The 26,244-nt window shown below is 35.3% G+C and overlaps 1 protein-coding gene across 9 annotated transcripts in view; it reads right to left on the bottom strand.

Annotated features, from left to right (window-relative positions):
* The window catches only part of MARCH1 (membrane associated ring-CH-type finger 1), a 229,943-nt gene that overhangs the window by 73,145 nt on the left and 130,554 nt on the right, over positions 1-26,244 (bottom strand). For 4 of the 9 annotated variants that reach the window (XM_027676782.1, XM_027676790.1, XM_027676783.1 and 1 more), the window contains one exon: positions 18,701-18,840. The exons of 4 other annotated variants lie outside the window; for them this stretch is intronic. In XM_027676782.1, coding sequence (XP_027532583.1) covers positions 18,701-18,802 — 102 coding nt within the window. In that variant the 5' untranslated portion in view covers positions 18,803-18,840. Of the gene's footprint in view, positions 1-18,700; positions 18,841-21,890; positions 21,902-26,244 lie in introns of those variants that run through there. One more of the 9 variants, XM_027676785.1, reaches the window with a different exon arrangement.

Here is a 26,244-nt window from a genome sequence, read left to right as displayed (position 1 = left end):
AAAAGTAATACCTTAACTTCCCATTCAATTCGGTAACATCAAAAGCTTTAATGCAAATCTACACATTCAGTGTAAAGCCTCAGCTTGAATAATCTAAATTGCCTATCATATTGGTTTCATTTATTCACTAGTAAATTGAATCCTGCTATGTGGGCACAGCTATATAGTCACAAAATTTTAATGAGGTCATGGGAAATACATGAATTAATAGAAAGTACCTGATGATATGCTTATGTTCCTGGTGAATGTTACCACCAGTGTTCATAATGAGTCCTGTGCCAGCCTATTGTCAGAAGCCTGGAACACGATCGAAAACTCTGAGATATATTTTTAAGTCAACTTCTGTTTAAGAAAAAAAGAATTAGCAACCCTGCACATACCCTAACCCCTAGATAAACAGCCTAAGTATGCTTAGAGTCACTAAAATAACAATATTGATTTAAAAGTTTAGTTTTATTTCCCTAGTAAATTGAATCTTTACTTTTCCCACCCTATTTTTTTTCATAATTGGTTTGGTTTTCCTTAATGCAAAACCCTAATTTTTCTTCTTCAAAAATGCCATGTACTTGAATCACTCTGAAAATTCCTGTACTAACTGAACTTTAAAAAGTAGCATATAATATGGAAAAATCATTCATTATTTTCACAGATAAATTTGGGATCTTGCTGGTGCCATGGGAGAATTATAAATTTCCCATTAGTTGTAAGCAATGTAAAATTTGTATCTTAGCTAATTTTCAACTACTTGAGTACTGGAAATGAGAAATGATAAAGAGAAGTAATGTATACACAAATAGTTTATTTATGGTGTTATTTTTAAATTACTAAGGTATTACATTAATTTAAATATAAGGCATTTGATCATATGGCTGGATATAGCCTTACGTATAATTCAGTGTTGACATTTTAACATACACAAACTACCCAACATATATTCATATTTATCAATTTATCAGGAGCTCAACATCTTTTTTTTTAGCTCACTAAATTACTGAAAATACTAATTTTCTTATAATCTCTTACTGCGTACCTGATAAAACTAGTATTATATTTAATAAGAACCCTGACATCTTAACTTGGAAGTTATGAAACCTAGCATACTTCAGCATAATAAGCATACAACAGAACAAGAAATTATTACATAAGTATAAAATTACTAAAAAATATATAGTTTTTTAAGTACCTACATTTATACATTCTAATGCCTATGTGACAGAGAACAGCAAAAAGCACATAATATATCAAGCCCCAAACTATTTCTAAAACAGGTTGAATGTTTTGAAAGTGCATTAAGATTTGGAGACAAAACCCAAGCATCTCATTTCTATAGATGTATTATTGCTCTTAAAAACCTTAGTTTAAAATACTCTGAGGCTGCTGTTAAAAGATACCAAAAAGATACAATTAAATATTGACACAACTAATGGAAAGCATAAATAAAAAATGTACTTCTAAATGCATTAGTATACTAGCTAAAGGACTGCACAATTAAGCACAGGTAGAAAAAATAACATAAAATACAGAATCATAGAAAAACTCTGCCTTATGACACTATATGAATTGGCTATGCAATGCTAGCAAAAAAAAAATCATGCTTCCAACTGAGGGATAAATAAGTTAAAGTGTGTAAACTAAACAGGCTACCTGCAGCCCTGGCTATAGGACTACTCTGACAATACTCTCTGCTGCTTTCACATACAGCCTGTATTCAGTCCTTTCTCACTGCACAGCTGTACATCCTGATCCCCACCCTTTTAGCTTTTCATCACATTAAAATCACATAAAAAATGTTAATTATGGTTTTCCACAGAGACAGCTTCCAATGACAGCATGTGATTCCAGCAAAGCCTTCAAACATAAAGCCATTTCCACATTTGTATTGTAGCTTGGCTGTCTGTCTAATTCATGAAAACAAATAAAAGACTACTTCCCATATAATTATGTCAGGCAGAAAAATAACTACTTTAAAATGAATCTGAGGATAAGACTTAGATCAGACTTTGGGAGTTAAAGCAGAAAGCTCAACTCCTAGCAAGCGTTACAGTGCCTAGATATCGCAGAGGGTCTGCATAAATTATGGCCAAATTCTGTCCCATACCAAAATAAAAATTTGACTTTTAGATAAATATACCATGCATTGCCAAAGAATCTAAACCACTGTAAATGATATACAATGCTGAGGCATCCCAAAATCAGGTTATGTGAGGCACATCAATTACTTTTGAAACACATATGATCATTCTGCACTGTTGAATTTACAGAGAAAAGACAGGATCAGTCTTTTAGCGATCATGGAAGACCTGTCTTCAAATAGAATTAATAATCTTTTAGTTTATAAACTTTGCTTATGCAAACTCTACTGCCAAGTACCTAAAGAACTAACCTGGGTACAAAATTATGAATTTAACATCTTTCTTCATCTATTCAGAGAAACCTTTACAAGAAGTGATATTCAAGGACAAACCACTCCTCCAAAGTTTCTGCCCTGATTGCAAGAACCTTTCTGCCTAGGCATTCTCAAAACTCAAAAAATCTTGCCCAAATTTTAATCCAAAACCATCCTCCTAACACATTCAGCACTTTCACACTAAAAAAAAACTTAAAAAAAATCTTTTTTCATTTCTATACTAAAGTCAGGAATTTTTATTTACATTGAACTTCCAAGCTCCCTCCTCAAATTCCTCAATCATGAAGTCATCGGCCCAAGAAAAACTGCTTCTTTTATCCCTTGCAAACAATAGTGCAAGTGACATAACAGTAACCCCTGTGAAACTGAAAGTCAAACGCACACATGCCTAGGTGAGAATCCTGGGGGAACATTCTGACTACTCATCCTGATGTCCTTGTCTCTCATTCCTGAAGTGATTACACACAGCACCAAGACTGCATTGAACAGTGGGATCTGCCAAAATGGGACAGTTATTGCCACCTTCTCCTCCTCCATTCAACTGGTTTTTCACCACCTGCGAATGTGCTGACAGATTTCCTCCTGCTCTGGTTATTTGGGAATCCATTGTAGGGAAACCTGAAATTAGGAGTAGCACTCTGCTTGAAATGCTTTTGAAGGTATTTCACATTCTTTACCCTTCCCACAAGAACAGATTTTTTAAAGCATTGAGATGAATTTTTTTAATTGTGACTGTAAAAGGGGTAGAGGAAATAATTTTGGAGATAGTAAGTGACAATGAACAAAACCAAAGAAATCTTGACAAGAGAAGAGCAACTTATTTTGCCAACTTACATTTTTTCACCCTGTGGATCTCTAAAATACTGATTAGGCCCAGGTTGGCTTATCTTACAAGATCCGACAAGATCACAGCTCATGGCAGTATGAAAAGTTAATTTTCTTTGTTAATGTGCTCATTGCTACTGCAAGGGGTGAGATAAATGACATAGGGAAAAGGAATTAAAAAAAAAAGGTACTTCAGGTAAGTCCAAGTATATTTAGCTTTTCTCCTCGCTCAATTCACTTGTGCATGTGTATTTTAGAGACACACTTTCAACAAATCGTTGTTAAGGAATATTGTTATGAACTTGCTTACTTACCCTATCCATTGGAAAAGATGTTTTTCTTAACTCACTAAAATGGCTAGATTTCTCTTCTTAACTCACCAAGCATTAACTAGTATGATTACCATCTCACAACCAAGATGACTACTCAGGTAAGAAAGACTTGAGTGCACCATCAAAATCAGCCACGAAACTTTAATCACTGAACCTTCTACAACTGATTTTTATGCATACTGGTTTTGCCCAAACCTATTCTAATCTGAATGTTAGATAAGATTTTGCAAATCAGAACAAAAATTTTTCTAATGTGTAGTATTTAAGCTTTAATTACAAAGGAGGTTCATTTAAAAATGTATTCATCTTAAAAACAGCACATCTGTGAGTTGAAGTACATCGAAAATTTATGCTTGGTTGGTGAAGTGAAAGGTTAAAGAGTATAAAATTGTTTTTAAAATCTTCCCCTCCTCCATCTCTCCCCCAAGACATCTATGCTGTCCATTTCTGAGGCTCTGAAATTTGAAAGACCAAATCCTGCAAAAACTTCCTCCTAACTGAAAAGACCTTTAGGTCTGGGGAAGAAAGATTTGCACACCTAAGAATGTATTACATGATGGGACATGGAAGAAAACAGTAAGGACAATGTAACATATATATTCTGAATGTGATTTTCAAGTTCAAAATGTACTGAAAGGTTTTAATTTTTACTATTTAAAACAAGAACCTAGAACAAATCTGAAAACTTATACCTAAACATCAATTAAATTTTTCAAAAAACTTTTTTTAAGCAAAGGAACTCAACAATTACTGAACTTCTATTAAAAAATAAATTTATTTTTTCCACAGCAAAGCAAAATTCATTTTAGTTCAGTTTAGTGAGCCTAACACAATACAAAAATACATGTTTCCAAGAAAACAGCAGTTGCATGAATGTCAAAAACAGCTTCATGGTTGTGAATGTTTCATCACAGCAATCTCTTGACAGCATAGGTTTTACTGAGGATTATAAAGCAGTTTCAACTACATTGCTTCCATTAATATAACTATCTCAGGTCATCCAAATCCTGAGGCAGCGACTGGAAGGCTATTAGAGAAAACTAATAACCTTTCTTGAGCAGACGTGTTATTCACAGACATCCTTCTGAATCTATTTTTTTTTGTATTGTCTTGAAGATTACCTACCAATCAAATGCATTGGAATAGATTTGGTTTTCACTCTCAGCTTTCTAAACAACGTATTTAAAAAGCCATCATTTCTTAGTCTTGGGTCTTGGACTTCATTTAGTATTAGGGTTGAAGGGGAAAGCAGTGAATGTGTAATTGTCCTGGGTTTCAGTTTCACACTGCTGACTCCCTTGCACGCCCCATGGATGGAAAAAAAATATGTAAAATGTATTTTCTCTCCTCATTCTTTATCATGGCACAGGAAAATCAATTCTTGTGGCTGATATGGAAATATTTGTCCTTTCCCAAAGTATATATAAATTTTATATTATTGAAATAATAATGCTTATCTTATGGGAAATAATATGAATATTAATATTATTATTAATAATAGTAAAAATCATCATCATCATCATCTTGTCCTTGAAGCAGCTTCAGATGGCTAATGGAATAATGTAAACACTCAGCTAATAAATTTCTTGGTGGCTGAAATCAGTCCAAGACAATTGAATGGTTTATGAAATGTTTCTTCATAACTAAAACAAAAACTGCAAAACTTTACATTACCCCTTTGTATCACAAGAATTCTCAGTTTTCTTATCTCATGTTTTTTATTTATAAAACTTATCTTCTGCCTAGAATCTATAATCGGACAGAAAAAGCAGAAAAATATATCATGAAGCATGGCATCAGAGATTCAAAGCACTCGTAGTGATTTATTTTTTTTAAATAAAGTACATTCTGAACCCCAAAATACATTTTTAAGGCAGACATTTTGTAAGTCACTTCTGAATGCACAGATACATAGATATGCACAAACATATCCTCCCACTCTGAGTGGCCTTTATGCAGTTAATTGCCTCCCAAAAATAAATACACAGATAACCAAACCATGTTGAATTCTCTCATGTACAAAACTAAATTGCTTTCAATTAGTTTTTTTATCTGCAAGAAACCAATTGTTTTACTAACCACTTTGAATTCAGAATAAATATACAAAATTGCTGCACTAATTGCACATCTCATGCATCTGAGAAGCTGATAAGCAATGCATTTTCCATGGCAGGCACATACTGACCAAAGCATTATTAACTCAAGCTACTGTAATCCACATTGTTTAAAAAGTCTCTCTTTGCAAATGGTTCTTCAAATGCTAAAAACTAAGCTGAAAAATATAAAAAACAACCTACCTACACCTAATCTCTATCATATTAATAAATTCTGAAGAAATTGTGGGTGGCAGACAAGATCTTTATGCCAGTTTAAATTCAGGGCAGTGTATTCATGACTTTATGCAGAAAGAGCCATGCACCAGTCTCTCCTGCAGCCCCACACAATTTGCAGTCACAGTATTTTCCACATTTCAGTGACAGAAAGGACACTGTGGAGCAGCAACATGATGCTGCAGTGGTCGAAGAATGCAGTGATTCATCTTGTTTCCTCTTTCTAAAAAAACCTACCAATAACATCTGAACAAGGGATAGAAGATAATAATGTAAGTAGTTACTTATGTCACAAAAGTGGATTTTTTAAATAATGCTGAGTATCTTTCATATCTGAACTCACTAAGAAAACTCATGTAAAAAGATTTTTTTTTTTTTTAAGAAGAATAGACCATACTTTCAAGATGGTACTGGAGTTTGCATTTCTTGATTCAACCCTATGCACGGACATGGAATACATGAAAGATTTTGTACATGTTAAACAAAAATCTTTTAGGTCACTTGTAGCATTAAAGTCAAATTTTACTGTTACACCTAGCAGAATTCTTTGTCTTTTAATCACTTCTTTGGAGCCATGGAAAAAAGGTTTTCCAAAAAACACATTTATATTAATCATGTTATACTGTATATTCTCTGTGTCTATGTTGAGAAACAAAATATGATCAACATTCAAGATCAAGCAGGAAAAATTAAAGTTCCAGTGATTAAAATATTGAAATCAGAAGCAAGATGACTATTTGTGATTCCTGTCAATGATGGTGCATGTAAAAACTAATATTTTTGTTTCCTTAGAAAAAATCCTCAAAACCAGCAGATTAATGATGGATGCTCCAATTTTTTTTTACATTGCATCTTAAACATACTTGCATGTTAAAAGGGTAGGCACCCACAGAATACTACAAACAATGCACTTAGTTGGAAGACTCAACACAGTGAATGCTCAGCTAATTGATACTGCTTAATACATAAGCCAAGGTGAACTGTGAATATGGTGTGATAAAGCATTTGGAAAAAAATAAAATTTCTTTTGGAGAACAAGTGAACTCATAGTTGTAAAAGATACTTATCAATGTGGAGTTGACATCTGTATTTATATAGAATTTACTTTTTATCCTATTTTTCCTCAATTATCTTCCTCATTTTATTTTCATTCTCCTTTACAGAACAAAAAAAAAAGTTCAGCCTAAATCACCCTCTCATTGTTTCAAAAAATTCCACTGTAAGACCTTGATTTCAGTAACCACAGATAATTTGATGCTATCTAAATTAGATCTTGCACCTAAAATCACACTTTAATAAATCATCAACTCGGAGATGCATCACTTCAGATATTCTAAACTTATACTTTCTATTGGTGCCTCTAAAAGTCAGCCCATTTTTATTGAAATCCCAAAACAATGATTTAAAAGCAAATTTTACATTTACACTTTTGGAAAACACCTCTTTTGACTACAGACCAGGATTTTCAGATAGTGAGCATCATTAGACATTTAAAGTACTGGGAGATTAGCACTTCTTTAAAATGAGACTATCTTGAATTGGCTATCCACAAGATAAATCCTCAGGATTTTATAACCTCAGTTTTAAATAAAATGGTCTGAACCCACAACAGCAACAAAGCCGAAGGGTAATCATACTTAGTCTGTATAAAATACTCAATCTATTTCATATTACTGTAGTTCAACATGCATAAATATTGATATTTTGATAATTTAATAATTATCTATGCAATTATAAAATAATTTAAATTTATCAATAGAATTGCTCATTTTTCTGCATTTTGTTTTTATCAGCTGTTATTAACATTTCATGAGCATTAATATTTATAGAATACAAAGATTACACTAAGCAATTAGCACATGCTGAAATAATATTACCCAGAGAAAACAAACATCAAACATGATTGAATAAATGCAAGTTTCCATAATATAAAAATTAATTCAATTATTTCAGCATCAGGAACTACTGTAGTCTAAATTAGTGTCACTTTCCAAGAAGAGCATATGCCTAAATCTGAATAGGTAAAATTATATTTCTTCACTAAACATGAAGTCTGAGTCTACAGTTTTCATGTACCACACTCCAGTTTATCAACAGAGTACCTTGGGAGCCCTCAGAAGCATCAGTACTGTCACTGTGGTCTTCATCTACAGTGAGTTTTGTCATTAGATGGACCAACATCAACATGCTTCCTGTTGGATCATCTTGTTACTGTAAATTTCACTGCACATGAATTTACTCTGCCTACCTTCAAACTTACACTAGTCAGAGCCTGCACTCAATAGCTACTCTATGAAATACAAGGAGCAGCTACTTCAGGTTTGGAGATATTTCTACTGTTTGCTTGTTTTAAGGGGGTTCTTTGTCTGGGGAAAACACAAGTTCAAATTAATGGCCTTTTCAGTAAATGAGCTTTTTTTCCAATCACTTTTCTTCCAAAATGCACCTTTCCCCTTATTTACGCGTTTCCCTTACATATTTCTTCCAATGGTTGCACTGAAAACTCCAACTGTGAACTGATTGACAAAAAAGATTGCCCTCAATAGACTTGTCTGGGACTCCAAACACTGTGAGGAGCCAAATTATATCCAGGAAGAGTAAAATGGGATTGCATGGAATGAATCCAATCTTCTACATCCTTCAATTTATTTTTTTACCCTTGGTATTTGTTCCTTCACATTTTTGACACTTTTTTCATTTTTTAAACATAGGAAGGAAAGGGAAGCAAAATTGCTATAAGCTACCTTATTAGTTTATATGGAAGGAATACAAGGTCTTAGAAAAATGACTTAATCATTTTAAATTCAAATATTTTACAGCCAACTACATTTTCAAGTAAGAATTTTTAACATGGTTTTTTCATACACATTTTAGAATCCTAATCTTAAAACAAACAAAACCAAAGCCTTCCCAGAACTGGTTTTAGTATCTTAGTAAATATTAAAGAAGAATAGCCCAAACGGACAGAAACGTTAGTTGTTTGGGGAAACTTTCCATTTTGGCAATGTTAGGTTTATGGCTGGATTCAATGACCTTAAAGGTCTTTTCCAACCCAAATGATTCTATGATTCTAAATGAAAAAAAAAACAAGCATATGTGTAGGATGAAAATCTTCTCTCTCACAGCAGAAAAAAAGGTGCAGTATTCTAATTTATTAATAAAACTCAAAATACATTTATTATCACATTTACATACTGATAGAATGAGGTATTTATAGCCTGAAAAATAAAAGTGTAGACTACACATATGAGCTACCCCACTGCAACTTAGAACATGTTTCTTGTGCTGCAATAAATACCATATTAAAGCTAAGAATAACAAACACCTCCCAAAATTTAACTGGATCATTTCTGCATAAGTAGAAAATAAATGGAAAACAAGACCTCCTCTTTGTAATATCAATACATCTGTGAAGTCAATTTTTGTTTACTTTTCATCTTTTTCTGTCAGATCATGATTATACTGCACATCATAAAATTTTGTTTCTCCAAAATAACAGAAAAGAGAAAAAGTTGCAGGGAAAAAAAAATCATTATTTTTCTCCCCATCCATTATGAAAAGAACTAGTGTTTAACTGTTGGATATAAAAATGCTAAAAGTATTTGGTGCCTCTCTTCTTAATGTAAGGTGGGCCAAACCTAAGATCTATATACAATACCTTATAAAAAACCAATACCTCAGTTATAGAAATTGCAACCTATGTGGTTAAGAAGTAAATAGGGTCAATGCAGATTGAAAAAGAGAAAAAAAGTGAAATGTGAGACACAGAAATAGCAAACAGATGCTTTTTCAAAAAAAATAGATCTTCACAAAGGATGAAATACAAACACTTCTATTTAAACAATGCTTAATCATTAGACAAATCATAGTCAGCTGATCTGGTACAGAAGTTGTACCATTTGTGCCACTGATTTTTTCAAAAGAATTAGCAGCGCAAGAAAATCTAGGATGTATTTCCTTTAGAAATAGGAAAGAACCCTACAAGCACAAAAAATCAGAGATGGAAAAAAAGCTAATACAAATATCGTGGGCAAATGTTTCCATTCCACATTTCAAGGATTGTAGACGTGGGATTCCTGTCCCACACAAAATCACATAGCATCCTAGGACATGTTATTGGCAAGAGTACGCTCTTCATCTTCAGTCTAAATTTCCCCTTCTTAATCTCATTCTATTATTCCCATCTCATACTTTATGAAAGGTCAAGGGGGAGGGAATATAAGATTAACCCAAGATGTAATTAGCCTAACAAGGTCACATGCAGTTTTCTTTCTCAGTGAACAGAGTCAACAGAAGTCATACAGTCAGTATCCACATATGGCCATCTTTGACCACGTAGCTATTGTAATTAAATTGACAGGACTGGCATTTCCAAGACGGAGATTTGAACTAAAACCTCTGAGATTGCAGCAGGGTACCTGGTTCAAGCTGTTGTCTCCTGTGGAACAGACACTAAACTGCAGCCTATCTGTTGATTCATTTCGAGAAAGAAATTAGGTCTTCTGTCATACTTTCTCCTCCTCCCTTGTATTAATTATCCAGAGTTTTTTAATCCTTTCACTATCAACCAGGATAGGTCTAACACCTTATCTCTACAGGATTTAAGCACCTTACAATTTTAAGTGAAATTTCATCCTGAGTGTTCATTAGTTCACACTAATGAGGCTGAAATAATATAGTGGAAATGGCTTTTACAAACTTACAAAGAAGTTACATAAAACACAAGTCAGTGCTTTAACCTACATGATGATTCTTTTTCTGCTTCAGTTCAGCACTCCAGCACTTTCTGTTGCTGTTCTTTGTTTAAAGGAGATACCACAATTCCAGTTGCAATGGCAAGTATTCAGTGACACTGCCAACTGGAAAACAGAAAGACAATAGATTTCAGAATCTTCCCACCGAGTATTTTTGGAAGAATTCACTTATAAAGCTTATCTAGTATTTGAAGGTCTGATTTCTCCCCAGATCTTCTCCTACCTCAGTCCTCCATCAAAATCTCATAAAAAGGGAAACTCATACATGCTGCAGATTGCAAGAGGCCCTACTTAATCTTTCATGCTACAGCAAGTCTCTATTAGATAAGATGAAGAACAACAGAGAACTGCAATGACAACTCAAGCTGTCTCTACCGAGTCTAGGTGCTCACAAGACACCCCTGATATGCTGCAGGAAAATTAGCCTACAGCTTGGTTGGACGACGGAGCTGAATGTGGGCAGAAATGGCTCCACAACACTTTGATGTAGCATTGCACTGGAAGAACAGCCAGCTGCAGAGATGTGGTGCACTGTGTAGCCTCCTGTGACACAAAACCAACACCAAAGCCTTTTGGCTGCTGGGGAGACTTTTAGTGAGGATAGAAAAGAAGAATACGTTAGGAATGCATCTCAGGAGACATACAGCTTCCTGTAGCTTTACTACTTTCTTCCTCTTCCAGCCCTGTCTGTAGCAAAACTTATGTACTAACATGAATGCATGAAATGGCCTAAGTGTGTGCATGTACAACCCTATTTGCCTCTAAAGTATAAATTTTGGAGTATATTTTTCAGTAATAATTACTTTGCAAACCACTTCACAGTGAGGATGAATCGTGTTGCAGAAACTGCACAAACTTATATGATTAGTACAATTTAAACTAGCAAGGTTAAAATATATATATATACACTGCACAAACTTACATGCACATACTTCACCCTGAGCATGCAAATCGTATTAGTATAGACTATTCAAACAAATTATGCATACATATTTCTGCTTACAGAACTGAGTTACACAAACTGTACCAGTCAGCACAGTAGAGATCTTAAACTGTTTCTGGATCTTGTAATTCAAGTATTGGACAGCAAAATACTTTACAAAAATTAGGAATCCTCAGGAATGGGAATAAGTAAACCTGCAATTCAACTTAAACATTTAGTATTACCTTGAGACTTTAAATAAGATAAAGTTGCATTATCATCTTCTACCACTACCTTTTTTTTTCTCTTGTTTTTTTTTTTTTAATATGATGAGCTTTCAAAGCTTTCCTTGCTGGTATTACTTTGGCAACAAATGAAAGAGCAGAGACATTTCTTTGATGCTTCCTATCTTGACTTCCCCACTATAGTGAAGGTATTCAGTTAATGATGGAACTGAAGGCTTCACTGAGCTAGAATGAGAATAACCCATTTCACCTTATAAAAAAACTTAGGTTAATTACTTGGCCCTGTCTGATTTTCTCATTTTCTAGAACTCACTTCCCAGACAGAAACTAAATGGTGATCTGTCAATCCCCTCTTTGTTTCAGTATCCATAACCCAGCATCATACAACCAAAAGTTTTACACACTTTAAACTAAATCTAAGATTTTATGAATGTATCAAAAATTGCTACAAAAATAATTTCTTGAACTTTCAGTCAAAACTCATGTGAACAAGTCTAATGTATTCAGACATAACTCTCCTCTCCAAAACTAAAATTAAAAAAAAAGATTTTAAATTCTACACTGAAATGACACTTTTTCCTAAGTGAAACAGACTAATGAGACAGCTTCAACTACAGAGAAAAAAAACAAATTATGAATAATTTATATGAAATAGATTTAAAGAGTCTTGTGAACACATGTTGCTATGAGAAACAAGATGCATGAAATATTCCGAGGAAAGAATAAAGCATTGAATACAACCTATTCAAACAGTTACACAGATATTTAACAAATATTTTATGTCAATGTCTTCTTATAGTAATTTTATCTCCAGAAAATAATTTCTTGCAAATTTCACTGATAGCAAATCCAAACACCTAACACCTAGAAAACATAAATATAATTTTAGCTATAAAGCTAAATAAAACATTACAATATAATATGATCAACAAAAACAATAACAACAACAACAATAATAATAGTAATAACAACAATAATAAAAACTTATTGTCTTATTGATGCCAGCATTCAGGTAAGCTTTACTTTTTTTCTCCAATATTTATTTTTGTGTCTACAAATGCAAAGTAATATTAATTTTCTGTGTGACCTTTGGTTTTGGTCAGAAAAAGTGAAATGAAAATTCTTTAAGTGAGGACTGTCATTTTAAGCCTGCGACAGGGAAAGCCTAACTGAAATCACTGATCAAATAAGAAAAAACGACCACATCTGCCCTGCTCTTAAATAATTAAATGATGCTGATATGCACTGGGGAAGAAACTGAGCACTGGGGGAGACTTACCCAAAAGCTTTGGGCCTACATCTACCCTGCTCTAATTGTTTCTGTATGCATAGAGAAGAAACATAAATGAACTCTTAACAACTTTACATTTGTGGTGAGAACATAGAAGGTGATGGTAACCAAGGTTACAGCTGCTAATTGGCTTTAAATATAAGGAAAATCAACAAGATTGGCCTGGGGTGGCATGGCTTCTGAGGCCACTGACAGCTTAGGCTGATCCTGTAAATTGGAAAGCAATAAACAGTTAAAACAATTGCCCTGTGGGGCAGCATGCAGCATTGTGCAGAAGGATGTGGAACATCTACATCACAAGGAACAGTTTCCATAATTTTAACATAAACAAATATTAAGGGACATCCTGTAATTCATTATACTGGGTGAATAATTCTGCACTTTTTAAAATCACATTTCTCTGTATAATATCTCCCACAGTTTCATTCACAGATACACATTGTTTGGCTACTAATAAAGTCACTACTAGATTTCTAATAGCACTGTCTATAGAAAATTTTGTAGGAATAATATTGTGGATTTCCTAGCTGGTTCTGCAGCCTGATTAATAAAATCTACTTAATAGGCATACAAATAAGAAAATAATTCAGATGAAACCACCTCCATATTCTTAGATAACTACTCTTTTCTTACATCTAGTTTTTGAGTACTAAATTACACAATTCTTCTATCACAAATTAAAATAGATTTAAACATCCCCTCACTCCCTGTCAGATTAAAAGTTCAAGGCTTACACTGCTAAGGGAAACCTAGACGGATCCTATTTCATAGAATTTTCACCAAGGAATTACATTACCTTGAGGGAAATCAGGCAGCCAAAGACTTCAAACTCAGATCAGGAGATCTTTCTTGTTCTGAAATTAAATTTGGGGGTTTATATAAAGATCATAGATTTAAGGAATGGTTTGGATTGGATGGGACCTTTAAAGATCATCTAGTGATACATCATACCTACACTATTCAGAACTTTCACATAGTTAGCATAATTTACAGTTAATCCCCAGCTTCTCAGTTTATCATCACTGGAGGAAAACCTGTACTGGTTTTGGCCGGAATAGAGTTAAATTTCATCATAGTAGCTAGGGCTATGTTTTGGATTTTTGCTGGAAAGAGTGTTGATAACACAGGGACATTTCAGTTATTGCTAAGCAAGGCTTACATCAAGGCCTTTTCTGCTCCTCACCCCATCCCACCAGTGAGGAAGCTGGGAGGGAACACAGCCAGGACAGCTGAACCCCACTGACCAAAGGGATAAATCCTACCCTATGGTGTCATGATCAGTATATAAAGCTGAAAGAAGAAGGAGGAGGAAGCAGAAGCATTCAGAGTGGTGTTTGTCTTCCCAAGTAATCATTTTGCAAGACGGAGCCTGGTTTTCCTGGAGATGGCTGAACACTGAACACCTGCCTGGCCATGGGAAGCAGTGAATAAATTCCTCATTTTGCTTGCATGTGTGGCTTTTGCCTTGGCTATTAAACTGTCTTTATCTTAACCCATGATTTTTCTCACTTTTCTGCTCTCATTCTCTTCCCCATCCCACAGAGGGTAAATGAGAAAGCCGCCATGGGGAGGGAAATGGTGTAACTGATTTGATCAAACTCTTTAAATATTTTAGTGAGCCAATTTCTTTTGTATTTTTCTTGTGCTGCTGTTCACTATTCCATTTACCCATGTAATGAAAAAAAACAATTTGTTAATGATCATAACCTGCTTCCTACTCCAAAAGCTACCTTCTTTCTTCCACTAAGTGAGAAAAATATTTCTTTCCATCAACTGGACTGGGAAGTCTGCCATGTGAAAAAAGGCTGAAAGAACTGGGTTTGTTCAGCCTTGAGAAAGGCAAGCTTAGGGGAGACCTTATCATTATGTTCCAGTATTTCAAGGGTGGCTACAAAGAGGGTGAAGACTCCCTTTTGACAAGGAGTCGCAAGGAAAAGGCAAGAGGTAAGGGGTACAAGCTACTCTTGGGGCCACTCAGATGAGATTCAAGAGGAAAATGTTTTGTAATGAGAACAATGAGCCTTTGAAACAATCTCTGGACACTTTAAAGATTTGTGTGGACAGGGTGCTGGGTCATCTTGTCTAGACTGTGATTATGCCAAGAAAGGACCAGATGATCCTTGAGATTCCTTCCAACCTATTCTATGATTTTATGAAAAATTAATGAGACTCCTTTGTAATTTTCTTTGCATTTACCTTTGGAAAAGTGGGATTGTGAAATACCCATTTTGGGGATTATTTTTAAATGGAAAGTCTTTTAAAAAGCCTTAGCTGAATCAGGTCCACAGAGGAGCTGTGAGAAATGAAAGGTTAATTCAGAAAGAAGGGACTTGAACAGCTCATCAGAAGTGGATTTGTACCCTTAGAATAAATAATTTGTTATATTTTTTACTTTCTGCTGTTTCATTATATTTCCTTTTCCAGTGCTAAAGTCTGTATCTTCACTCAAAACCTAATGGAAAATTTTTCAATATTGAATAGCAAAGACTACCAAGCAAAATCAAAATTGATTTGAAACAAGATTTCAGATTAAAAATGTTCACAAGTAAAATAAGGAATTTCAGTCAACAGCCTGCAAGTTGCAAAGACATTGAAAGCAAAAGCTTATACTGAACATCATTTACTTCAGAAGTGAGGGAAAGAAAAAGTAACGGTTAAAGGAGTAGGAAGCAAAGAAAATGAAAAGGAAAGCTTGGCAGGCTTCAAGATATATTACTGTTTTATTTCCTAATGAGAAGATTATAATTCTATAGCCAATCATGACATTAAGTGACACACAATATCTTCCTCAGCTGTTTATATCTCTGGCTTTCTTACACACTTCATCAACTAAGCAGCAGTCTATATAGCTTCACGCAAACTTATTTATGAACAAGTTTTAGTATTAATAAGGTTAAAACCTTATGGATTCAACAATTCTGAACTATATTGCCAGTTCATCATTTCTAAGTCCCATCTGATACTTTGAAATGCTTATCTCTGGAATATCAAACCAAATTAAATGTGGACTAGCAGTCAAGCAGAAATCAAAATATGCAAATTTCCACATATCTCGATTCCTTAATGATACCTCATATTACTAGTAATACTCAAATAGTAAAAGTAATTAAATGTGAAACTAAAATTGTAATAGTAATTAAATGTGGGTATAATGTACATGAAATTTCTCTTTTCATAGAATTACTGCTTTTTAATTTCACAGAATCACAGAATATGCCAAGTTGGAAGGGATCCACAAGAATCATCAAGTCCAACTCTTAGCCCAGCACAGGATCATCCCCAAGAGTCAAACCATGTGCCTGAGAGCGTTGTCCAAACACTTCTTGAACTCTGTCAGGCTCGGTGCTGTGACCACTTCCCTGGGGAGCCTGTGCCAGTGCCCAATCACCCTCTGGGTGAAGAACCTCTTTCTAATATGCAACCTGAACCTCCACTGACACAACTTCAGGCCGTTTCCTTGGGTCCTGTCACTGGTCACCATAGAGAAGAGATCAGTGCCTGCCCTCTTCTTCCCCTCAAGAAGAAGGCTCCGCATATGGCTTCCCCTCAAGGCCCTTCACCATCTTTGTTGCCCTCCTTTGGACACTTTCTAAGAGCTGAATATCTTTCTTATATTGTGGTGCCCAAAACTGCACACAATATTCAAGGTGAGGCCACCCCAGTGCAGAGCAGCGTGGGACAATCCCGTCCCTCAACCGGCTGGTGATGCTTTGCCTGATGCTCCCTAGGACACAGTTGGCCCTCCTGGCTGCCAGGGCATTGCTGACTCATATTCAACTTGCCATTGACCAGGACCCACAGGTCCATAGCACTGCTTTCCAACATCTTATTTTCCAGTCTGTAGGTACATCCAGGTCTGCCCCATCCCAAGTGCGGAATTTGGCACTTCCTCTTATTATGGTTGGTGATTGCCCAGTCCTCTGACTTGTTGAGATCTCTCTGCAGGGCCTCCCTGTCTTCGAGGGAGTCAACAGCTCCCAGTTTTGTATCATCTGCAAACTATCCCTTCCAGTCCTGTGTCATTTATGAAGATGTTCAAGAGGACAGGGCCCAAGATGGAGCCCTGTGGAACCCCTCTAGAGACAGGTCACCAGTCTGATGTTCCCCCATTCACTATTACTCTCTGTGCTTGACCCATGAGCCAGTTGCTCATGCACCACATGATGTGTTTATCCAGCTGTGTGCTGGACAGTTTGTCCAGAAGGATCCCGTGAGAGACAGTATCAAAAGCTTTACTGAAATGCAAAAAGATTACAGCAACTGGCTTCCCTTGATCAGCTAGGTGAGTTACCTTCTCATAAAAGGGAATCAGGTTGGATAAGCAGGACTTTTCCCTCATGAAGGCCATGCTGGCTGTGACCAATGACTGCGTTGTCTTTCAGGTGAACCTTTCTCTTAAAGTATTCTAGATGAAAGTGAGTTATACTAACAATCTAGGATATACAGTAAACTATAAAATCTTCCACTTTTAATGCTGCCTTTTTGTGTGTGTTCTCTTCTGTAGCAGAAACTTACATTCTATATAATTCACCATTGAACGCAATAATTTTGCCACATTAAGTATGGGCTTTTTTTCAGCAAAACTTCAACAACTTTCAGGCAGACAACAGTCTCTTTATTTATAACTCTTTGGAATAGCACATTTCATCAGTGGTTAGGAATAATTATTTACCTTTCAGCTTAGATGTCATCCTGGCCATGTTTCAACAATTGGAGGGTAGTACTTCCTGATCACTCATGCTTCTTAGGATAGAAAAATATAGTGCCTATTTTACACTTCTTAATCAAATTGGAGCAGGTATATTTAACTGAATATGTTTCAAATAATCAGTCTTGCTGTAGTATGAAAAAGTCAGTTGAATTAAACCAAGTAGACAATTTTTTTCTCTTAGATGCAGGGCAGTTTGAAGCCTTTACATACAAGTATCAGTTCTTACTCACCTGGGGAGGTCTACTGATGCAAGTGGTTTTATTTCAATGAGCAAAAACTGCAGGGTTAAAATTCTTATCAAAGAGTAACTTTATTGAATTTCATATGATTCACATTAACTGCACTATGTAAACTGTCAACTTTACATTGCCTGAACATCTACTATCACTAGCTCTGCATGCTATCTCAACCATCTCTTGCAACACCATGTTTAAGATATGAAAACAATTTTAAAATCCACCCGTCTAACACAAGTTTAGACATACTATACTTTGTTCCTGTTACAGCCAGGAACAAAGAGCAAATGAGGTACCTTTAGATATTGTCCATCTGTATTCATCAGGGACCAAATGCCATAGCACTGATTAAAATCACAAAGAATGTAAGTAATCCATATTAGGTCATCTCCTGCTTAAAGACTTTACCATTCACGAAACACCAATATTGATTTATAGAAGGCATGCAAGTCAGAATGGACCATGCATAACAAAAAAGCTGAAAAAAAAGCAAATGGAAAGAGTAAATACCTATAATATCAAAGGGTTTCACACACTGAGGCAATGCAAGCAATGGCAAACAGTAAAACTTTTAAAATAAAATAAATGTAACACCTCTGAAGTTCATCTGAGCATGCCACCATCATGAAATGCAACTTTTCACTCACCAAAGAAGAGTTATGTGAAGCATCACCTGAGACCTCGGGTGTTCTTGTGCTGTTTGGAAGTCTGTGAGGGTTACGAGCTATCGCTTGGCACCAGCCCAACATTTTCTCCTTCCACTTATCCCTTCTCAATTTCTGAAATTCTGAAAATAATTTAGATTCCCTGAAACATTGACACTTTGAAATCATTGTGTGCATGTCTCTGGATGCATGCCTTTAAAACCAACTTTTTAAGTTATATCTGAACAAGCTAATAAACATATTTTTAAAATAACACCTGAAGAGTGATACCCTGCAGGTTAGAAAAGAGCTATGCACTTGCAGCACACTTTACATGCATTAATACTATTTCAGTGTCAGCAAATGCAGTGTCTTCTTTGCCTGTTAAATCTTTCTCAAGTTGTCACCTTAATTTAAAAAGTGTTATTTTAAAGGGATTTTATTACAAAATAACTGTGAGACTAGCACCATCCTGAAAAACATATAGCATTTGGACACAAAACCCCACATTTCCTGAAATAACTAGAAACAGGCCTAAAGGAGTAGCAAATATTAAGCGTAACTCAACAGTGTAAGAACATACAAACGTGTATTTATGCCCAGACACACCAGAATACCTGGCTCATCTTGAAGTGTTACATTAGGATGCATTGTAAATAGCAAAAAGTAATGTACACACAACAGCAATAAATGCTATGTGCCAACTGTAAATTGCATGCAAACTTATTTTTTAGTTTGTAACAATAAAAAAATACCTTTTAAATAACACTAACACATTCGGGAAATGCAACACTACTAAAGTGTGGGTTTAAGTGTAAGAAGCCTTCATAAACATGTTTAAAAGTTCACAATCTGTTTTTTCCCACTTGAAATTGGTAATGGAGGTGTTCAGTGCAAAACTTTGCTAATTAATTACAAAGAATAACTTTGGGCTATTTTATTCTCCACAACATCTGAAGCAATTTCTAATCTGGTTGTTTATAATGCTTTTAATTTAAAACTTGTTACTCTGTACCATCATAAGACATAATAAACAAAAAGATTAACCTACCAGATTGAGTGCCTAGTATTCCAAATAGAGTTAGCATTAGGCTGAATACAACTGGAACATACATACAATAATGCTAAAGACCTTACATGGCACAGTAGCATCTATGTAATGTCACTGAATATTAGGCACGTGTAAAGTAGGTTTGTTTTTTCTGCAATACATCTCCATGCAGTACACAAAATATGCTTGAGTCTGACAAACTACAGCCCCCTCTTGAATAACTACAGTTCTACCATTTCCACACGTGACCATTAATATATACTTTTTGAATTATGAAATGCACCAGGCTGTATTCCCCACAGAACCTCATGGAACTGTTAGGAATAACTGGAAATTAGCCTTTGCTTCATTGTACTGGAGGTGGTTAGGTGAGCGAGTCTACAGATGAACTCATAATTTTTCAGTCTCCTGAAATCTTAACATGAGATAAAAAATCATGCTAGGAAAGTGATAGTAACATGAAGACTGCCACACAGCCTGTTGACTGCAGAGTCAAAGCCATTTTTCCATTATAAAATATTTCAGTGTCGACTTAAAAGAACTCAGTCCTCCAGAGCACAAACACGATGCAGCAAAGGTTTCACAATGAAAAATCCGGCTAAAGCACCAACTAAACTCATTGTCACCAACTTAGCAGCAGTTAAAATTTCCACTGGATTAGAGCATCCATCATCTTGCAAGCCCTACAAGACTGTTTATTTTCCTTAGTTCTATAAATGCAACTAGAATGTTACATACCAAACTCGATGTTTTTGAGAGTAAAGAAAGTACCAGTTTGTGCATTTAAGTAACCTGTACCCAGATACAAAAAATAAATCCATGTTTTAACTATTTCTCATTGTATATCCAACATATCATGAAGTACATGCAGCTGAAACTGGAGAAAAAGTATCAGGAGAATCGTATGCACGTGTCCTCCTCTGCAACTTGGAAAGATAAGCACTTAATATGGGACAACCAATCAGAATTTTCAGGGTTTTTTGAGCTTCTATGGCAAATCCTAGATAATTTCTGTGTCATGTGCTCAAATACTTTTTACTAACTAAGCAAGACTGAAAAACAGTGGAGTCTGACTTCTAATAATGTTGGGTTGAGGAAAAAAATCCTTAAAAAAATTAAAACCAGAACAAAACCACAAAATGCATATTTGGATTAAACTTAATAATTTAAGTCTCCTCCAGAAGAATACTAAATAAAGATTACAGCCCAGAGAAATGTATGTATAAGTTTTTGGCTTTTTATTTCTGAAAAGATCACAGACTTCACCGTTCCTCTGAATGCACACTATGAATAAGGTGGCTACACATTCAACTGGTGCATCTCACTACCTCGGAGCCCTATTTACTGCTTTGGTACTTTCCTGAAGAAAGAACAGGAACCTGGGGATAAACAACCAAAAGCCTATGACTTCTAAGGAAGTCTTCACTTTTTTTAATCTTTATTTTAAAAATACTTCTTTACAGAACAATGTTCAGATTGTAAACTTCCTGACCATTATACCAAGTTTGGACAAGCTTTCTACTACTAAAAAAAATCCCCAAACCCCAACCCTTAAATGGTCACTCATACACATCCTTCCCTAGAATGCAATAAACATGCTTTTGCAAAGAGAGTAAAAGTAACCTAGTAAACTTAAGTGATTTAAAAGACACTATATGAATAAAACTTATGCTTCCCAAGGTCCCAGAGCTCTAAGGTGAGTTTGAAAGTCTGTTACACCTACTGAAGAGCAGCAGCTCACATGAGTAGTTAGCTGAAGCTTCTTTTTGAACCATCACACTCTTGATCACTGATTAAGAGGTAAAGTTTCAGGTCTTCACTGAAGACCTTTTCTAATATTCTATTAGTTCTGATGAATTAATATCTTATTATTATAGGCTTATATTTTAATATAGCTTTACGTATGAGGCTACTTTCTTTGTTTCTGATTGTCTATCAAATTTTCAAGTAAATTTTTAGCAGAAATGAACCTATATTGTTGCATTTTTAAGTGCACAGTGAATTCTTCCAGCAATGTATTTAGTGTAGAGAAGTAATGCATACTCCACAATTGCTAGAGTCATGGAGAACTCACACCTGGGATGGATATAAGCCAATTCAACCTGAGAATACAACTCTTCACATAACATAAAAGCATACAACATGTAAAGCAAACTACATAGTTTGAGTTTGATCACAGATGAAGTGAAATAATAATTTAGTCTAGGGAATATTCTGCAAAATGACTGCACAGTGGATACTACTTAGACTGATGAAGAACCATAAACCCCAGGCAACAGCTGTAGTTCAATACGACAAAGGTAACTATTTGAAGTCATTAAGTTATGAGTTTCTACACAGTTGAGACAGGTATACATAATTTTAGCAATCTTCAGCAGATCCTCTGTAATGTCAGCTGGCAAGAAGTCTGGACCCTCAAAGCCTTTAAAAACCATGTTTGTTTAGAGCTCCACAGTCTGCTTGAGCCACAAATGTAGTGGAGTGGGTGCCCAAGACCAGTGTGTGCCATCTACCTCAAGCAACAGCCTCCCAAAGATTTGCAAGACCATTTCAAAAAGTGACACAACCATCACCCCTCAGTAAGTGATCAGTCAATCCTTTCTACACTGCCTGTAGTTGTGAAGACAAGGAATCATCCAATTATAGTTACAGTCCTATTCTGTTCCTCTTGGTGTGCAGAACCCTTTGGAACATCAGCAATTCTTTTTTTGGCCCGAGCAATCAAAATGATGACTACCACAGCACAGATCGTAACTGAAAGGAGGACTTTGCACTTGCTCATACACCTGAAGAACCACCATCACAAATAAATTGCCTGAAAACAATCTTAATGCATCCCTTATAGATTTGTTAAAAAATAAAATAATTACTTCATTCATATTTTTTCAGAGGAGAAAACTTTTACCTATAATTTAGTCAAGCAAAGGGACACACACAATTATGGATTCAAGTTCATCTTGCACAATATCAGTGCTAAATAAAAAGTGGGTTAGTAAAGAATGTTGGGCTGAATGCAACAGAAATCTCTGATTGCTTCTGCTCTTTTTGTGGCACAGGTGAGTCATCGGCTTTTCTCAACCAGCCAGTCAATATTAAAAAAAATCATATTAGAATATATATGATTGTGACAACAGCTGTAAAAGTCCTGTATAATTCAGCACTGTGGTGGTTCAGCAGTGGTTCAAGTCGGGAGGAAAATTTGTTTTCCACATACAAATCTGATAACTGTAAAATTTTTTTTTTTCATCAGAAGTGTTGAGTACTATCTGCCCCTCTAAACAGAGGAATAAGTTTGTGAGTCCAGCATTGAATTAAAATAGCTTGAAAGGCCACCAAGCTACTAAAACCTTATCTTCCTAACCCATACCTGTAGCAATCAGCTAAATTACCTGATACCAAATAAAATACCTAAAGTTCTAGCCTCATTATAAACAACGCAGAGACCAACAGAAAACAAGCACACATGCCCACAAATTACTCAGTTGGCATGAGTCATTGATACCATCCAAGGCTATAACGGTACCAGTTTTCTTGTATAGCTACTGGATACACACAATCAAACACCTCTGCATTAAGTGTATGTAAGACTCTGAATTCAAGCATGTTGTCCTGTTTATTAGTGATGGTTTTCAGAAGTACTCCTAGGGTACTACTCAAAGAGTAAACCCAATTATGCACAACTAAATGCCTTTCTGTAGCTGCAAAGACAGAACAAAGTTGTCATTTAACCTAGCCTTGGAGTTCCTTAAAAACATCATCACAGTATCAGCAACCTTCTCTAGAGCATTAGATATTTTATTATAACCAAGTTTTCTAGAACTTGCTTCAATTGCATATTTAAGCCTGTAAACTGTTAACTATGGCATCTTCTTAAATTATTACCTATATTGTCTAATCAATTTTCAGAAACTATAATGAGGCTATAATGTGCTGTACCACAATTAACCATATCATTATTCCCAACTAAAGACAGCCTTTGTAGTTTTGTTCTTTTCTGCTACACTGCTAATACATATTTTAGGTTGTCCTTAGCCCTTCAAGACTTTGATTCTTTTTTGTCACAACTAAGAATCTAAATTTTACTCATTATTTAATAGAATTCAATAATTGAAAATAAATCAATTTAAAGTGACTGGTACAAAAATTATTTCAGCTAACATTGCTTTGTCTAACCACTTCAGAGCTACTATACCTGAAACACAACAAGAAATCTTTAAAAGATTTCAAAGAAAATAGTCTTTTGGGTTATTAAAGATTTAAAAAATTTGGGTATGTTTGTCCTCATAGTCACACTTTGTTTTCTTTTCCCACAAGGAAGAGTATCTCTTCTGTAAAGCAGAAAGCAATTTTAAATCACTGAAGCCTCTTCAGAGAAACCACAATAGGGGTTTTTTACCCATGGTAAACTTTTAGCATTTTAAATCTATCATTTTGCATTGATGAAGACTTCCAGAAGAAAATGTTGAAAATTGTATATTTATGGCTACTGATTTAATGTTAAAAAAAAAATCTTTATACATGTAGATACTCACAAATCTGTATTTGCCTATGCAGAGCTTAATTCTACTTTTTCTTTTTTAACTATTTTCATAAGCAACATCTATACCATCCTCAAATATGACTTTGTTTTCTAAAAGCTTCTTGCTGTTAATTTCACAGGTACTCTTCTAGGAAATGATTTTCTTATTCAAGGTTAAATGCCTCCATTGAATTGCCCTCAGACCTTCAAAAAGCAAGGCAAAAGTATGTGCTCCTGGCACATTCCTGATACAGGTGAGTGATGAAAGGGTGCCTAAACCTTCCCTCAGGACCTCTCCATGTAAATTCCAGATGCATCAGACTCCAAGTAGAAAGGAGAAAAGCCTTGAAACAAACACAGAGGTGACAACAAGAACAAAGTACATGTTTTTGCTTTGTGAGTTTGCATATATTTAACCACACATGATTGCCAAGCAGCTCAAATCAAAGCTTCAATCAACAATAAGACATGACTGGTAGATGCACCTGATAAACCATACTCAGCCCTTGGCAGATGAAAACCCTCCAAGGAAGACACAGAAATAGCAGAAAATGTTAACATGCAAAAAATTCACAATAAGCTAAAGTATTAACTAACTCATGAAGTTATGCATGCAGTTATACAAATGTACTTAAGAAGCTACAGTAACTCTTTAATGGACTTTGTTCTGCTTATGTAAAATTAAAAGCCTATTTCACAAAAAAGCCTATTTCCTCATTCTTATGTGGTTTATTTACAGAAGAAGAAGGTTATGTTTATGGTGTAAGTCAAAATTCACTTTGAATCAGGCAGAGCTCACTATTGAAATAAAATAGGAAGACAAAGACAGAAAGAGCTATTTTTTTATACCCTATAAAAATTAGATGTCTGAAAGACATAATTCAACCATTAAACACCCCTGTATCAAAGGGTGGATAGTTAATATTGAATTTAAATTAGTTTTTAAGAGGAAAGAGAAAATCAGATTTCATTGAAATACCAGAAGTACACACACCAAAGTGTGCTAAGAGCATGTTTGGTCCAACAGAAGTATCTCCCCTTTTTCAGAGAAGCATTTTTAACAGAAGTTCTTCTGTCAAACACAATGAGCTGGGCAGTCGGAAACCATGTTCCATTGACAACCCTAAACATAGAAAGCTCATGCTTGTGAGCAGTTTGGATACTGCTCCTATGATAGGTCAGTCATATAGAACCCACACCAGACACTGGCCACCACTGCCGCAAAGAAAGGCTTATTCTGTTATTTAGATATTACTGCTCTTCATAACACAATCTGTAACAACTTCATTGCATGACACTGCTACTGTATCTTTGCCACTCTCTTAAATTTTTCTTACCTCATTTCAGATAGTTTTCAGAATCTCTTTTAGAGTGAGTAACAATACCTGTCATTACCATTAGTCATTTGCCCTCATATTTCATTAGATAATTTTATAAAATATAATTGGTTGAATTGGTTTCTGGCTGCACGTAGCTTATGCTTATTTTTAATAAACAGTGTTTGCAAGAAATGCACTCCTGATTAGGGTGACCTAATTGCGGCCCTTCAGTACCTGAAGAGAGCCTACAAGAAAGATGAAGAGGGACTTTTTACGAGGACATGGGGAGACAAGGGAAAGTGGCTTCAAACTGAAGGAGAATAGGTTTAAATCAGCTATTAGGAAGAAACTCTTTACCGTGAGAGTGGTGAGGCACTGGAATAGGTTGCCCAGAGAAAGTGTGGATGCCCATCCCTGGAGGTGTTCAGTGTTAGGTTGGATGGAGTGCTGACCAATCCAGTCTAGTGGAAGGTGTTCCTGCACATGGCAGGGCGTTTGGAACTAGAGGTCCCTTCCAACCCAAACCATCCTATGATTAGTGAGAATTATGGTCATATCCAGCAGTACAAATCTGTAGGTATCCTGTGACTGAAGAATATCATTAAATAGTTGACTTGAATGCTAGTTGACATAAAATTCAGAGTCACCTCTGGAAACA

This window comes from Neopelma chrysocephalum, unplaced genomic scaffold, assembly GCF_003984885.1.
Source record: "Neopelma chrysocephalum unplaced genomic scaffold, ASM398488v2 Primary Assembly neopelma1_42, whole genome shotgun sequence".
NCBI classification, from domain to species: Eukaryota; Metazoa; Chordata; class Aves; order Passeriformes; family Pipridae; genus Neopelma; species Neopelma chrysocephalum.
The sequence above is the reverse complement of the archived record's forward strand: the minus strand, read 5'-3'. Positions and strand labels throughout refer to the sequence as shown.